Genomic DNA, 16,428 nt, shown 5'->3' with positions numbered 1-16,428 from the left:
CCTCTATTTTCCTCTCATTTATGTGCCCATCCAAGCTCCTCTAAAAGTTCCCAATGAATTTGCCTCCACCACCCTAATCAAGCAACACATTCCAGGCATCCACCACTCTCTGAGTAAAAAACTTACCCCTCGCATCTCTTCAGATCCTATCCCCTCTAACCTTAAATGCATGCCCTCTGGTATTAGATTGCTCAATAATGGGAAAAAGATATTGGTTGTCCACCCTATCTCTGCCCCTCATAATTTTATACACTTCCAACAGATCACCCCTCAGCCTCCGCAGCTCCTAAGAAAAAGCCGAAGTTTGTCCAGCCTCTCCTGATAGCACATGCTTTCTAATCCAGGCTGTATCCTAGTAAACATCCTCTGCACCCTCTCTAAGCCTCATCGTCCTTCCAAGAGTGTGAGGTGACTAGAATTGCACACAATTCTCTAAATGCGGCCTAACCAGAGTTCTATAGAGATGCATCACAACTTCTTGACTCCTATTCTCAATACCTCGATTACTGAAAGCAAGCATTCCATAAGCCTTCTTAACCACCCTATCAACCTGTGTAGCCACTTTCAATGAGCCATGGACTTGCACCCCAAGGTCTCTCTGCTCTTCAAAACTGTTATGGGTCTTGACCTTGCGAATGTACTGCCTCTTGACATTAGTCCTACCAAGGTGCAACACCTCACGATTATGCGCGTTAAGCTCCATCTGCCATTTCTCTGCCCACATCTGCAGCTGATCTATATCACGCTGTATCCCTTGCCAGTCTTCTACACTATTCACAACTCCACCAATCTTGGTATCGTCTTTTTTGGGCAGGAATTTCAGAGTTTGTGGTCCTGGCAGCTGAAGGCATGGCTGACAAATTGTGAAGTGATTAAGTTCAGGATGATCAGGTTTCCTGAATTGAGGATGCCCAGATTCTGGGGCATATCGGTTATTTTGGTTACTTTCTTCATCGCTGTTAATGGAAGCCTATTATGCCCAAATTGGTTGCAATCCATCAGGGAGAAATTAATGGGAGGAGGCCATTTGATCCTTCAAAGTCCTGCTGCCCTTCACTGCGATCGCCATTGATGTGCGACCAAACTCCATATTCCTGCAATTTGATCATATCCCTGAAACCCACTGGCAACAACAGTTGACAAATCCTGTGCCTATAAATAATTTACCACACGGTATTGAAACTTGTGGTGGAGAATACAAATCGCTCCCTCCCCCTGCCTGTTGAAGTGTTTCTGATTTTCGCTCAGGATACCCAGGCACACACTTTCAGACTCCCTTCCCAACCACAGTCCCTGCCAGAAAGAATCACTGACTACCCCATCAGTTCCCAGGGATGTTCTGAAAATCCCAATCAAGTTATCCCTTAACTTGCTAAACTCCAGGGGTCTCATTCCCAGGAAATGTTATGATTTGTGATGTTTTGGGACAGAGTGCAGACGAAATGCTTTTCTTTCTGCTGAATTACAGATTTCTGACAGGTGCTTCCATTGGTCAGTTGGAAGGCCATTTCCCGAGGTTGAGAATCTCTTTTCCCAACTGCAGTGGGTGGGCAGCAGCTCCTCATGACCTTCACCTCTCTGTTTTAGCTTCTGAAGAAAAAGATGCCCCATCACCTGTGAGACTGGGCAGCCTATCAACCCCGACTGTCACATCAAACTCCATCCGCCTCTCCTGGACCACAGACAGGACCTTTGACTCCTTCCTGATCCAGTACAGGGTCCAGGGATCGCAGGAGACCCGGAACGTCACAGTGGCTGGCGGGAAGCGGGTGTACCTCATCGGGGACCTCCATCCCTCTACCAGATACACTATCTATCTCTACGGAATCTCGGGGTCTCTGCGCACCCAGCCCCTCACCACCCACGTCACCACCACAGGTACTATGGAGCAATCCGATCGCTCTCTATGTAAACGTGTTGCTCTGTCTGCCTTTCTCCATTTTCAGGGACTTACCTCAGACTGGCAGTGGTGCTCAGAACAATTATTGCTCTGGAAAAGCTGTGAATTACTGTAAAGAATTGGCACAAATGGGGTGATGTTATCGTAACGTTCATTCCATCCACCTCTGTCTCAGCAACACCTCATTTGTGAACCAGCCCTCACATGTCCAATCAGCCCAGGGTGCTGTATGGCACGGTTAATTACACTGAATGTTTAGCCTTGGGCCACAGGATCAAATGCTTGATTAAGGAAGGAGGTTTTAAAGAGATTTTTTTGCAGGAATTTCAGAGCTGGTGGTCCAGCAGGCCGCCACCAATGACGAAGCGAATAAAATTGGGAATGTCAAATGTCCCAAATTGTGGGAGCCCAGATTTTGATGCACAGGATTCTGGTCACTTAACTCATTAACATTAATGGGAGCTTGCACAGGGAGGAGACCTTTGAGTCCCTCTGACATTCCTCCATTTACTGAGATTGCAATGGATCTATGGCCAAACTCGATATCCCTGCTGTATTCCGTCAGTGAAACCCACTGACCAAAAACCTGAATAAATTCTAGGTCTAATTGAATTTTCTCCTGCATCACTGTTGTTTATGGTGGAGAGCACCCATCGTTCTCCTTTTCGGCACATACCTGCAATCTGATGGGGTTATTCAAAACCATTACTGCCATTGGTCCATAAATGAAGAGACGTGAGGGCATAAAGGAGGTTCACAAACTCTGACTAGAAGGTAATGCTATCTCATCCACCTGTGTCTCAGCCAGAACTCTCAATATTCATACCAGTTATCTTACAGATCCAAACAGTTCAGGGTGCTGTGCTCTATCGTTAGCTGAACTAAAAGTTTAGGCATTAGAGGAGGAGATGAAAGGCTTGTTTGTAGAAGGAGGTTTCAGGGTGAATTCTGATGCATGGAGGCCAGACCAGTGATGGAACCGCTGCCAGAAATGGGGCAATTACACCAGGGAACCATGAAGAAATTGCAATTAGGCAAGCCAAGCATTTGGTCCTGTGATTATGCTGCTCATTTATCACGTTATGGAAGAAAGCCATGTGCATATTAGGTGATCTCCTGGAACAGGAGGGGGTGAACCAGTCCCTCAAATTGATTCAACAATCTGCTGGAGGAACTGTCCAGCAGCATCTGTGGGAAGAAATGAATTGTCAGTGTTTTGGGTCAAAGCCTGAATCAGGGCTGAGAGTGGAGAGGGGAAATGGCCAGTATAAAGAGGAGAAGGTGGGTGGTGAGACAGGAGTCTGAGGTGATTGTTGACAATTCCTTTCCTTCCACGGATGCTGCTCGACCTGCTGAGTTCCTCCAGCAGATTGTGCATTGCTTCACGTTCTGGCATCTGCAGTCTCTTGTGTCTCAAAATGATCCTTCCGTTCATGGTCTCAGTTGATCTATGACAGAACTCCATGTCATTGCCTTTTCCCCAACCCCCTGAATCTATTTATTGAACAATAGTTTACAAATCCTTGATTTAAGATCCATTTTTCCAGCATAATTTAATTTCCAGGAGAGAACTCCAAGACAATCCTGCCCTCCATGTGTATCCAAATTCACTCCTGAAACTTAGCGTCTGACTTTTATACCTGAACCTAATCCCAGACACACTGACTAGCAGAAATAATTTCCCTCTGGCTGCCCCATCAGTTCCCAGAATATCCTGAAAATTCCAATAAACCTATTCCTTAATTTCCAAATTCTTTTGGACAGAACCCCAGGGATTGTTGTCATTTTTGGTATCCTGAAATGGTGTACAGATGGAACTTTTTACTTTTTCTGAAGTTACAGATTGCTGACGGGTGCTGCCAGTAATGAGTTGGAAGGCCAGTTCTTCCCACAACCATTGTGTGCAGGCAGCAGTGGGGTCCGTGGCTCCTCATAACCTCAACCTCTCCGTTTTAGCTTCTGAAGACAAAGACGCCCCATCGCCGGTGAGACTGGGCAGCCTGTCAACCCCGACTGTCACATCAAACTCCATCCGTCTCTCCTGGACTACAGACAGGGCCTTTGACTCCTTCCTGATCCAGTACAAGGTCCAGGGATCACAGGAGACCCGGAATATCACAGTGGCTGGCGGGAAGCGGGTGTACCTCATCAGGAGTCTCCGTCCTGCCACCAGATACACCATCTATCTCTACGGGATCTCGGGCTCTCTGCGCACCCAGCCCCTCACCACCCACATCACCACCACAGGTACTACGGAGCAGTCCCATCCCTATCAATGTGAACGCGTATCTCTCTGTACATCTTTTCTGTTTATTTTCAGGGAGACACCTGGCAGTGGTGCTCTGAACGATTACCGCCACGGTCTGACAAAGAAAAGCTGTGAATTAGCATGGTATCTGCCCAGACTGGGCAATGTTATTGTTCATCCCATCCACCTCTGTGTCAGCTACAGATCTCAACTATAAACCACCCAACACATCACTTGTGTAAATAGCCCACAGTGCAGCATTACTTAGGCTAAAGTGTTAAAAATTGCTTAGGCCTTGTGGTAGGGAACCAAATGCTTTGTCCGGGAATGATGCGTTGCAAAGTGTCAGAGCTGTTTCGGGGGTATTCTGGAGCTTGGTGACCAGGCAGCTGAAGGCACAGCCGCCATTGGTGGGGAGATTAAATTTGGGATTGATGAAGATGCCAGAATGGAAGGAGCCAGGATTTTGGGGCACAGCGGTTATGCTGCTCATATCCCACAGCTGTTCACTGGAGCTTGCTATGCATGATTTGGGTGACTCAGTATGGGAGCATGGAACAGAAGTACAGTCAGTGCCTCGGACTGATTCTGCCAGTCACTGATACCATATTTGATGAGTGACTGAACTACATAGGCCTGACTGTTGCTTGGATCCCAGAATCCCACTGGCAACAGAAGTTGCACAAATCCTGAGTGTGAAATTAATTATTTCAGCAACGTTGTCATTTGCGAAATCACTCCTACCTTCCGTGTAGAGATTCCGAACTGCACTCCTGAAACCCCAGCTCTGGCTCTTGGGCTCCATTCCCAGTCACAACATGACAGCAAGTGGGAATAGTTTCCCTGTGACTGTCCCATCAGTTCCCTGAAATATCCTGAAAATTCAATTAAATTATCCCTAACTTGTTAAATTCCAGGGGACGTATTCCCAGACAATATTGTCTTTTTTGATGTCCTGTGTCAGTGTGCAGACGGAGGTCCTTACTTGCTGTCACGTTGCAGGTTTCTGACGGGTGTGGGCAGCTGTGCCTTCCATGGCCTCCTCACCACCTCAACTTCTCTCTTTTAGTTTCTGAAGACACTGCAGCGCCAGTGAAACTGGGCAGCCTGTCAGCCCCGACCGTCACAGCAAACTCTGTCCGCCTCTCCTGGACCACAGACAGGACCTTTGACTCCTTCCTGATCCAGTACAGGGTCCAGGGATCGCAGGAGTCCCGGAACATCACGGTGGCTGGCGGGAAGCGAGTGTACCTCATCGGGGGTCTCCGTCCCGCCACCAGATACACCATCTATCTCTACGGGATCTCAGGGTCTCTGCGCACCCAGCCCCTCACCACCCACGTCACCACCACAGGTACTTTGGAGCAGCGAGTGCGATGGCGTGTCTCTATGACCATCCCTCACTCTCCCCCTCGGCCCCTTTCTCCTTCCTTTTGTGTCCCTCTCTCCCTCCTCATTTCTCCACTCTATCGCATCCCACATCTATCTCTCCCCTCCCTTTACCCCTCCCAATGTGCTTATAAATCTGTTTATTTTTCAGATTTATTACAGGAGGGTGCCATGCAGCTAAAGCACAGGAACTCTCCAGCAGTGAAGCATTATTCCACTCTCTCACCCCTTCTCTCTAGGATTCCGTCCCTCCCACCCCATTGTCCTCAGGTCGCACTTAGCTGAGAGCTGAAAACTGAGGCCCGCTAATGACTGTCTCATTCGAATTTCAGTTTGCACAGACAGAGAGGATCAGAAGCCAATAGTCATGGCCACCCTGGAGGGTGTATCGGTGTCCAAGGCTACTGCGCACTCCATCACAACTCTCCTGGGCAGCTGGAGGAACTTGTGATTCTTTCCTTGTTGAGTACACAGCTGAGGGCTCCCCATCCATAAGAAACCTCACAGTAGCTGGCAAGCGGCGGTCTACATTCATTGTTGGCCTCGGGCCCAGTACAGCCTACACAGTCCATGTCTACAGGCTATCTGAGGGCGAGCTCACCAAACCCCTGAGCACTGTCACTAAAACAACAGATATTCTCAGTTTAGGCTGGAACCAGTTCTGCCTTACACTGAGAAACGATGTTATTTTCCATCTGGGTCCAAGAGTGTTGTGTGTTACCATGGCAACACCTGGCATCTCAGAGCATGGCTGCTTCATAACCTAGAGTGAAAGTGAGAGTTCACTGTGTTACAGGGAACCTCTCACTACAACTGGGTGTATCACAGAGAGACAAGGTGATAGTGTGTCAGCATATACACCCGACTTATCTCACATTCCACTCTCCGTCAACTTCATCTCATGCAAAACTCTTGTGTCCTGCCTCTCACTGAGTTCGGAACATCCTTCACACCGCTGTCTGACCTTCTGACCTACATAAACTCCAGCTTTCACTATCTTCTTTGTTCTCTGATCCTTCTCCTTCATTGTAACCTCCTTACTTTGTAACCTTCCAAACCTCGACACCCCATTCTCCTTCTGTAACCTCTAAAGCTTGTCCAACCTTCCCAAATGCTCCATGTAACCTCACCCAGCCCTCTACCTTCCCAATATCTGTAACCCTTTCCTGTTCCTATGACTCCCCCCACTCTGTTACTCTACAGCCCCTACACCCTCCCTTTCTTTTTAGCCCACCCACCAGCCCCTACAACCCTCCCTGTGTTTGTTACCTCCCCTCTAGCACCTCTACCTTTCCTATCTCTTTAAATCTTTACAGCCCCTACACTCCTCCATATCTATGCAACTTTTCAACCAAGCTCGAATTCCAGCACTCCAGCATTGATGGCTGCACATTCATCTACCTGGGACCCATACTCTGGGATTCCCCCACTAAATATCCAACACTGTAGCAAACCCTCGGCACTGTCCCTCCAACAGTGAAGTGCATCCTCAACATCACCCTCCAACAGTGCAGCACTCCCTCAGTACTACCCCTCCAACAGTGCGGTGTTCCTTAAGTATCACCCCTGCAACAGTGGGGTGACGTTGCCAGGCAGTGGGGTCACCCAGGTGAAAACCTCCCTGTACATGGATGACGTTGCCATCTTCTGCTTGGACCCGAGGTCAGTTCGCAGATTGATCAGCATCTGTGACCAGTTTGAGTTGGCATCAGGGGCCAGCGTTAACCACGCGAAGAGCGAGGCCATGCTCTTCGGCAATTGGCCCGACCGATCCAACGTCCCCTTCACCGTCAGGCCTGACTATCTGAAGGTGCTGGGGATCTGATTCGGAGGGGCCGGGGCGTGCAACAAAAATTGGCGGGAGCGGATTGCGAAGGTGAAGCAGAAACTGGGACTGTGGGAACGGCGCTCCCTATCGATAACTGGGAAGAACCTGGTCATCAGGTGTGAGGTGCTCTCAAGGCTGCTGTACTTGGCGCAGGTGTGGCCTGTTCCTCGCTCCTCCGGCTTGGAAATCACACGTGCCATCTTCCATTTCATCTGGGTATACAAGATGGAGCGGGTCCAATGGGTCATCATGCACAAGTCCCTGGACAATGGGGGTAAAGGTGTCCCCAATATCGCTCTCATCCTGATGACCACCTTCATCTGTGGCTGCATCGGGCTGTGCGTGGAACTCAAGTACGTGGGCACCAAGTGTCACTACGTACCGAGGTTCTACCTGTCCCCGCTGTTGCAAAGGATGGGCCTGGCCCCATGGCCACACGGCCTCCCAGTCAGCTGGACGCTGCCGCACTGCCTGTCCTTCATGGAAAAGTCCATCAGGCAGTGGTCAGCATGGAACATCCTGCAGACACTGCAGGAGAAGAACCCAATGGATACTGTGGGGTGGTTCCCTGAGCAGACTGTCCAGACCATCTGGCAGAATGCCTCATCGCCAGAATTCACCAACAAGCACCAAGATCTCGCTTGGCTGGCGGTGAGAGGGGCCCTCCCAGTCAGATCCTTCCTGCATGGTCGGAACCTCACTCCCAGTGTGCTCTGCCCCCGGGAGGACTGCGCTGGGGACAAGACAGTGCAGTGCTCCCTCAGCACCGTCCCTCCAACAGTGCAGCATGCCCTCCGTCCCTCCAACAGTGCAGTTCTCCCTCAGCACTGCCCCTCCAACAGTGCAGCATGCCCTCAGCACCGTCCCTCCAACAGTGCAGCACGCCCTCAGCACTGCCCCTCCAACAGTGCAGTGCTCCCTCAGCACACAAACCTGAAGTGTGAGCTGACTAGGGTAAGCTGAAATTTTGTTAAAGATTATAACAGCAAACAAACAATGGATAACATTTAACAAATTAATATATTTACGATATATATCTTTTTAAAGGAATAAAGGTGGTTTAGCCATGGTTAACAGAAAACGTTGGAGTTCTTTATCAAGGCAAAAGGCATGCAATGTTTCCAAAAAGGGCAGCAGACCTGAGTATCAGGAAAATTTTAGAATTCAGCAAATATGAAACGTGTGGCATATCCGCACCATGTGATGGAGATGTTACACATGCATTAGCTGGGAATATTCCACATGTCCCATGTGGTGAGCATATCCTGTGTTTATCCCACATGGTAGAGGATGGCCCACATGTGTTCCGTGTGCTGGGAATAATCAACTTGTGTCCCAGGCTTGGGAATATTCCTCACATGCTCCATGTGGTGTGGGCACATTATGTTCTTTAAAGACTCTAACCTGGGCTCTAACCCAACCCCTCACCCCTCTAAAATAGGTGTGGGTCTCCAACAGTTGGTAATTGGTTTATTATTTTCACCTGTACCGAGAAACATTGAAAAGTGTTTGTTTGCATGCCGTCGAGATAGTACAAAAGGAAAACAAAACAGAATATGGAATACAGTGTTACTGTGCATTGATTTCCATCTGATGGAGCTGGGAGATTCCCAGCAGTGTGAGCTGGTGAAAAGGAGATGTTTGGATGGTGAGGGCTGTGTGGGTGGAGGTGAGGATGTTAAACGCAATTGTATTCTGAATTCATTGAAGAGCCTTTTGGAATTACACCAAGCAGCCTGAGTGTCAGGCCTGGAGCCTGGGTTGTGAGGGTTTGGTGCTCTGGATTGTGTTTGATGTTGGTTTGGGTGCTGTGAGTTTGGGTATTGGGTTGGACAGTGAGTGTTTTGCTACTGAGGATTTGGGTGCTATGGGTTGAGAACAGTCGGTCGACAGCAATTGGTGACCTTTGGCCTGAGGTAGGAGCCAGTTGCAGTGTCAGCCTCAATGCGATGGTTCTCAGAGCCGATCTGAGGAGTTCGCTTGCCACCAATCAGTGCGCAGTCTGGTTTCAACAGCACAGCACATGTGCACAATTTACCAGTGGGAGTAAAGAGTCTGGATGTGCTTCTCTGCAATCACTTTGCCTCTCTCTCCCTCTCGTTTACAGCCCTCCTTAAAACTCACTTCTCCAGCCAAGCTTCTCATCACCTGCCCCATATCTCCTGAGGTGGCTCGAGGTCAGGTTGTTTTCAGTAAAATGCTCCCATCAATTTTCTGGGAGGTTTTATGTTGTTGAAGATGCCTTAAAGATGGAAAATACAATCAAACGTAGCTGCTGCATTTAAAGAGAGCAGGATCACTGGGGCATTGAAGCAGTGCTCCTCTCTGTCCCTCTCTCACACTCTCCCTATAGATGTATATATATATATATAGATATATATAGATATATATATATATAGGTATATTCTCTGTTTCTCTGGGATGCTCTTCCCCATCCCCAACCACCCCACTCTCCCCAGCTCACTCACTCATTACCCGGTAGATGGAACCTGAGGACCAACTAATCACTATGTGTTTTGAATTTCAGCCTCCGCAGTCAAGGAGGATCAAAAGCTGATGGTTGTGCCGACTCTGGATGGGGTGTCAGTTTCCAGGGTCACTGGGCACTCCCTTGAACTATCCTGGGCAGCGGGAGGAACCTTTGACTCCTTCCTTGTCGAATATGGAGCCGAGGGCTCTGCGGATGTGAGAAACCTCATGGTAACTGGTGAGCGGCGATCCACGGCCATCGTAGGCCTCAGGCCTAGTACGGCCTACACACTTCGTGTCTACGGGCTCTCCGATGGCCAACGCACCAAGCCGCTAAGCACTGTCGCCAACACCACAGGTATCCCCAGCACAGTCCAGTGTCAGTTTGTACCTTTCAGTTGCTTCTTTTCCTGTCACCTCTGCCTAGAAAGTGCAGAACCAATCACAATCTTTCCCTAGCCCATTTTATTCCTGCATGTGTCCCTTCAATTGTTTGGGTAAACCAACTGGGAGAGGACTTCGTTACTGGTGCCCTGGTTTTAATATAGAGTCATACAGCACAGAAGCAGGCCCTTTGGTCCAACTGGTCCATGCCAACCAAGATGCCCATTCAGACTAGTCCTATTTACACTCATTTGGCCCATATCCTTCTAAACCTTTCCTATCCATGTACCTGCCCAACTGTCTTTTATGAACATGAACAAGTCCATCAGGATTCTATATGCCTGTTACCATGGGAAAGCTGCCTCTGGGCCAGGAGGAGGGTCTTCATTCCTATCACACCATGGGATCGCCATTCCTAGTCACCTCAGGAATACAAGGGTGAGCCTTACTCTGTGCCACCTTGATGTCAGTGAGCCCACCTCAGACCTTATTAAAGACTCAACTGCAGAGTGGGACAGGAGTCACAAACAGACCCAGAAAAAGTTAACAAAGTGAATGGGATTTTACAGACAATCTGACCTTTTCCTGGTCACTTTAACTGACTCTAGATTTTCCTGATTTTCTGCTGTGGATTACAAGTCACCGGACTTTGGCATCCATCAAGTTCCTGATTCTGTTGATGTTGAATTTCACAAAAAAGTAGGAGCAAGAGTAGGCCACTTGGGCCCTCGAACCTGTCCCACCATTCAATATGATCATGGCTGATATGCCTCAGCCCCCAACTCCTCTTCTGTGCCAGTTCCCCACAGCCCTCAATTCCTTAATTTTCCAAAAATCTACTTCCTTTTTAAATACCCCCAATGACCCAGCCTCCACAACCCTCAGGAGTAGAGAATTCCAGAGATTCACCACTCTCTGCGAGAAATTCCTGCACATCTCAGTGTTGAATGGCCACCCCCCTCCACAGGAAGCCCTCTTCTGATACAGCATAAACCCAGTGCTTCGTGAGCCTCAGGTTTAATGGCTCAGATGTTCCCTTCCCTTATTAGCCTCAGATGTCAAGGTCGCCACAAGGCTGGGTGAGCTTGGCAGCCTCTCCATCTCCCACCTGACGTCTCAGTCCTTCCAACTTTCCTGGTCTGCGGGCAGAAGCTTTGACTCCTTCCTGCTCGAGTACAGTGGTCTAGGAGCAGTGGCTATACACAACCTGACCGTAGCCAGAGCTCAGAGCTCCACCTTCATCAGGGATATGAGACCTGCCACCACCTACACTGTCCGTCTCTACGGGGTGACTGGAGGCCAGTACACAAAGCCCCTGACCAGGGTGGTCACTACCACAGGTACCTTGCTGCAAATCTCAGTGGTCCACTCATCTCATCAACTCTGCAGTCTAATTTTCACATTAATTTTCTCTCTGTACTGGAATTCCTCCCTAATTCTCCCTGCCTTCCTTTGTGAAGCTCCTGTTTGTCCAAGCTTTTGGTTTCCTCTCCCAATATCTCCGTACGTGGCTTGGCGTCAAATAATTTGTTGCCAGTAAAGGCTTATTGTTGTTTGTGTCATAGCTTCCACAGAGACGGGAGTCACAAGGCCCAGTGAGAAGGCAGAGCTGGGCGTCCTTTCTGCCACCGTTGAGTCGGCCAGCTCAGTCCGTCTCTCCTGGGAAGCGAAGAGGGACTTTGACTCCTTCGTGGTGCAATACCGACTCCAGGGTTCAGAGGATGTGCGGAAGGTCGCCGTGAAGGGCAGCAGCCAATCGCACATCATCACAGGCCTTAGGCCCACCAGCAAGTACACCTTCTACCTTTATGGAGTGTCTGGAGGACATCACACCAAACCCCTGTCCGCCACTGTAATCACCAAAGGTACATCTGCCACCACACAAGACCCTGAAGGAAATATTCAGCTGTGCCAAAAGGAAGGCAGATATTTCCTTTAGAACCAAGTGTGACAAGTGTTCAGAACCGTCTGGTGGAAGGCCTGGGGCTAGTGGGAAGGCTGAAGCCTAAGAAAGGCTCATGTGGTCAGCAGACCACAGACCTTGGGCTCTCAAGAGAAGACTCCACCAAGTGACACCATAAACCAGCCAGGTGGATCTGACTTGAGGAAGCCCTGTGCTTGTCCAAGGGTTTCTTCCTCAGGCTATCATTATGGGATGGAGCTCTCTATCTCTCTCTCTTTCTCTCTCTCTATCTCCCTCTCTCTCTCTCTATCTCCCTCTCTCTCTATCTCTATCTCCCTCTCCCTCTCTCCCTCCCTCTCCCTCTCTCTCTCCATCTCTCTCTCCCTCTGTCATATATATTCATATCCATATCCTGCATATAAATATATCAGCTTGCATTAGGGCAGCAGTGACTGAATCCTGCTCATGGGGTCAGTGGCGTTCCTGCAATGGCTCTCACCCGGATGATCTGAGAGATTCCTGGATACTATTCTGGAAGAATCGGAAGCTGTTTCTTAAACCTTTTTTTCTGGCTGATCAGCTGTTGCTTGTCATTGCTTTTACGTCCTATTCAATGTCTATCCACACTGTCTGCTTCTCCTCTCTCCCCTCCCCTCCCTCAGCCCCCTGCACCAACCTTTATCCCTTCTCCCTATCTGTCCCCTCTCCCCAACTCTCGACCCCCACTGCTGCCTTTTCTCCTTGTCCTCCCTTTCTCCATTTCCTCCTCATTAATCTCTCTCCTCCCTCACCATTGGCTCCTCACGCTCCCCCCTTACTCCCCACCTTCCTTATCCACCCGTCTTCCCACATTTTCACTCACTCTTCTGCTCCCTCACTCCCCTCTCAATCCCTCTGCTCTCTACCTAACTCCCCTCTCATTCCCTCTGCTCTCTACCTAACTCCCCTCTCAATCCCTCTGCTCTCTACCTAACTCCCCTCTCAGTCCCTCTGCTCTCTACCTAACTCCCCTCTCAATCCCTCTGCTCTCTACCTAACTCCCCTCTCAATCCCTCTGCTCTCTACCTAACTCCCCTCTCAATCCCTCTGCTCTCTACCTAACTCCCCTCTCAATCCCTCTGCTCTCTACCTAACTCCCCTCTCAATCCCTCTGCTCTCTACCTAACTCCCCTCTCAATCCCTCTGCTCTCTACCTAACTCCCCTCTCAGTCCCTCTGCTCTCTACCTAACTCCCCTCTCAATCCCTCTGCTCTCTCCCTAACTCCCCTCTCAATCCCTCTGCTCTCTACCTAACTCCCCTCTCAATCCCTCTGCTCTCTCCCTAACTCCCCTCTCAGTCCCTCTGCTCCCCCTCAGCTTTCTTTCTCCTATTGCTCTCCCACACCTGGTCTCGCAGCCCTCTCGCCCGTCCTACCTCTCTCCTACCCACCCTCTCATGGTCTCGCAGCCCTCTCGCCCGTCCTACCTCTCTCCTACCCACCCTCTCATGGTCTCGCAGCCCTCTCGCCCGTCCTACCTCTCTCCTACCCACCCTCTCATGGTCTCACAGCCCTCTCGCCCGTCCTACCTCTCTCCTACCCACCCTCTCATGGTCTCACAGCCCTCTCGCCCGTCCTACCTCTCTCCTACCCACCCTCTCATGGTCTCGCAGCCCTCTCGCCCGTCCTACCTCTCTCCTACCCACCCTCTCATGGTCTCACAGCCCTCTCGCCCGTCCTACCTCTCTCCTACCCACCCTCTCATGGTCTCGCAGCCCTCTCGCCCGTCCTACCTCTCTCCTACCCACCCTCTCATGGTCTCGCAGCCCTCTCGCCCGTCCTACCTCTCTCCTACCCACCCTCTCATGGTCTCGCAGCCCTCTCGCCCGTCCTACCTCTCTCCTACCCACCCTCTCATGGTCTCGCAGCCCTCTCGCCCGTCCTACCTCTCTCCTACCCACCCTCTCATGGTCTCGCAGCCCTCTCGCCCGTCCTACCTCTCTCCTACCCACCCTCTCATGGTCTCGCAGCCCTCTCGCCCGTCCTACCTCTCTCCTACCCACCCTCTCATGGTCTCGCAGCCCTCTCTCGTTCTGCCACCTCCCTCTTGTCAGCTTTCTTTTTGCTCCCTTCTGGCTCCTTCTGCTCTCTCGCGCCTTCCGTCTCTACCTTTACGATCTCCCTTTCCCTTGCCTCTGCTCTCTGCCCCTATCCTCCCGCTCCTGCTCTCGCTGCTTCCTCTCAACCCCTCTCTCCCGCTCACTCCCTTTCACTCTCTCTCTCTCTGCTCTTTTTCCCTCACTTACTTTTCTCTCACTGATTCTGCTCTACTCTCCGCTTCTGATCTCTCCCTTGCTCTCTCCCCCTTTGCTCTCTGTATCCCTTTACACCCTCTGCTTCATACTTCTGATCTCTCTCCCACCCCTCTCCCCCCGCTCTGTTTTTTTACCATTTCTGTTCCGTTCACTCCCCTCCCCGCCCCCTTTCTCTCTCCCCACCCTTGCCGACTCTACCCCTTAGTTCTCTCTGCTGTCTTTCACTTTTTCCTCTGTGCTCTCTACCCCCTGCTCTCTCTCTCTTTCTCTCTCCATCCCCCTCTTGCGTGAAGTTATCTCTCCCATTCTCCCCTGACTTCCTTCACTGAGCACTGGTTCAGCAACAGGGAACTTGGCTGAGATTCTCTGAAGACCTGGCCGGCAGTTTCCTGTAACCTGGCTGTGACCAGGCATCTGTCTCACTCCGCTGCTTTCTGTTGGCCTCCACAGATGTTCCAGAGCCCAGCTCCCCCACCAGACCCGGAGTCTCCAACATCAAGGCTGACTCCCTCCAACTCTCATGGACAGTGGAACAGGTCTACCAGTTCTTTCTCATCCAGTACAGGGCCCACGGCTCATACAGCTTCCGGAACCTGACGGTGGCCGCAGACCAGAGGTCCTACTCCATCACAGGCCTCAGGCCAAGTACCAAATACATCATCTACCTCTACGGGGTGCACGGAATGCACCTGACAAAGCTGATGGCCTTTGTAGCATCTACCACAGGTACCTCGCAACATGTTGAGTGGCTACCAACAATTCAAGCCAGGAAATATTCTCCTCACACCCCACCCACCAACACCCCTACTCCTCATTTCAACCCTCTGCATGATGGCAACCGTGCCTATTTTGAGCCCTGGAGACACATTCATGCTGGGTACTTTACTGTGGGGGGGTGGGACAAATGTTTACCCCCAGAGCTGCCAGCTAGTTTAACCAATGAAACTAGATGGCCAGAGAAGGATGCAGGACAGAGGGGGGAGACCACTGCTGCTGGGTGACACTGAGAGGTGGAGGGTTCCAACTCCCCCTCTGGGGCCTGGGAAAAATCATCCAGGTGGACTTTCCAGCTGCTGTACCGAGGCAGCCCCAGACATTGAAGGGACCTCCCATGGACAAGATTTCTGGCCTAGTCCCCAGGGGTGTGAGCTCTCCCTGGTGTCTGGTGCCAACATTTATCCTTTGACCAATATCACTGAAAAATGACCTCCTGTTCATTACCACATTGCTGGCTGTGCGGGGGCATTGCTGGTGCAGGGTAGACGCCTTGCTTCCGATAACAGTGACATAGTTCCCTCATTGGTTGTGGGCTTCCTTAGGACGTCCTGAGGTTGTGACCAGCACTGGAGAAATGTTGTCACTTCTTGGTGTACACTGATGATTTCACCCTCCATCTGTTCTCTCTCTCTCTCTCTCTCTCTCTCTCTCCCCTCATCTCCTGCCTCCAGCCTCCATGGTTAAGGAAGGTGTGAGGCCGAGGCATGCGCGGGTTCTGGGCAGCCTCTCAGTCTCCAACATCACGGCCGACTCGGTGGAACTCTCGTGGTCGACCCAGTGGCACTTCAACTCCTTCGTCATTCAGTACAGGGCTCAGGGCTCCGAGGGGGTGAAGAGGATCCGGGTCACCGGCAACCGCCGCTCGTACACCATCCTGGGCCTGCAGCCCACCACCAAATACACCATCTACATCCACGGCGTGTCGGGGGGCCGCTCCTCCAAACCCCTCTCCATCGTCATCAGCACCACAGGTATCCCGTGCCACTCAGCAAGGAATTGCCCCGATCCCCACCCATGGAAATATCTCTTCACTGCAGATATTTCTCCCATCTTTTCCCTGAGAAAATCCTCATTACCATGGAAACTTCTGCTTCCCTCTCCATAACAACTTACATTGCATCAAAATTCCAAACCTCTTTGGTACATAACTGGATACTTGATTCTCTCTCTCTCTCTCTCTTTCTTATGGGATGTCCCCAGTCTCCCCTGCTTGCCACCGCCCCCCCCCCATCAACAT

The 16,428-nt window shown here is 50.7% G+C and overlaps 1 protein-coding gene across 1 annotated transcript in view; it reads left to right on the top strand.

Annotated features, from left to right (window-relative positions):
• Positions 1 to 16,428, top strand: part of LOC127585802 (tenascin-X-like) — an 89,954-nt gene that overhangs the window by 54,364 nt on the left and 19,162 nt on the right. The window contains exons 25-32 of the mRNA XM_052043501.1: positions 1,588 to 1,878; positions 3,857 to 4,147; positions 5,218 to 5,502; positions 9,893 to 10,192; positions 11,268 to 11,558; positions 11,784 to 12,083; positions 14,865 to 15,140; positions 15,863 to 16,162. Coding sequence (XP_051899461.1) covers positions 1,588 to 1,878; positions 3,857 to 4,147; positions 5,218 to 5,502; positions 9,893 to 10,192; positions 11,268 to 11,558; positions 11,784 to 12,083; positions 14,865 to 15,140; positions 15,863 to 16,162 — 2,334 coding nt within the window. The remainder of the gene's footprint in view (positions 1 to 1,587; positions 1,879 to 3,856; positions 4,148 to 5,217; positions 5,503 to 9,892; positions 10,193 to 11,267; positions 11,559 to 11,783; positions 12,084 to 14,864; positions 15,141 to 15,862; positions 16,163 to 16,428) is intronic.

Source organism: Pristis pectinata, chromosome 34 (genome assembly GCF_009764475.1).
Source record: "Pristis pectinata isolate sPriPec2 chromosome 34, sPriPec2.1.pri, whole genome shotgun sequence".
Lineage (NCBI taxonomy): Eukaryota > Metazoa > Chordata > Chondrichthyes > Rhinopristiformes > Pristidae > Pristis > Pristis pectinata.
Note: the sequence above shows the minus strand (reverse complement) of the source record. Positions and strands in the feature narration are given on the sequence as shown.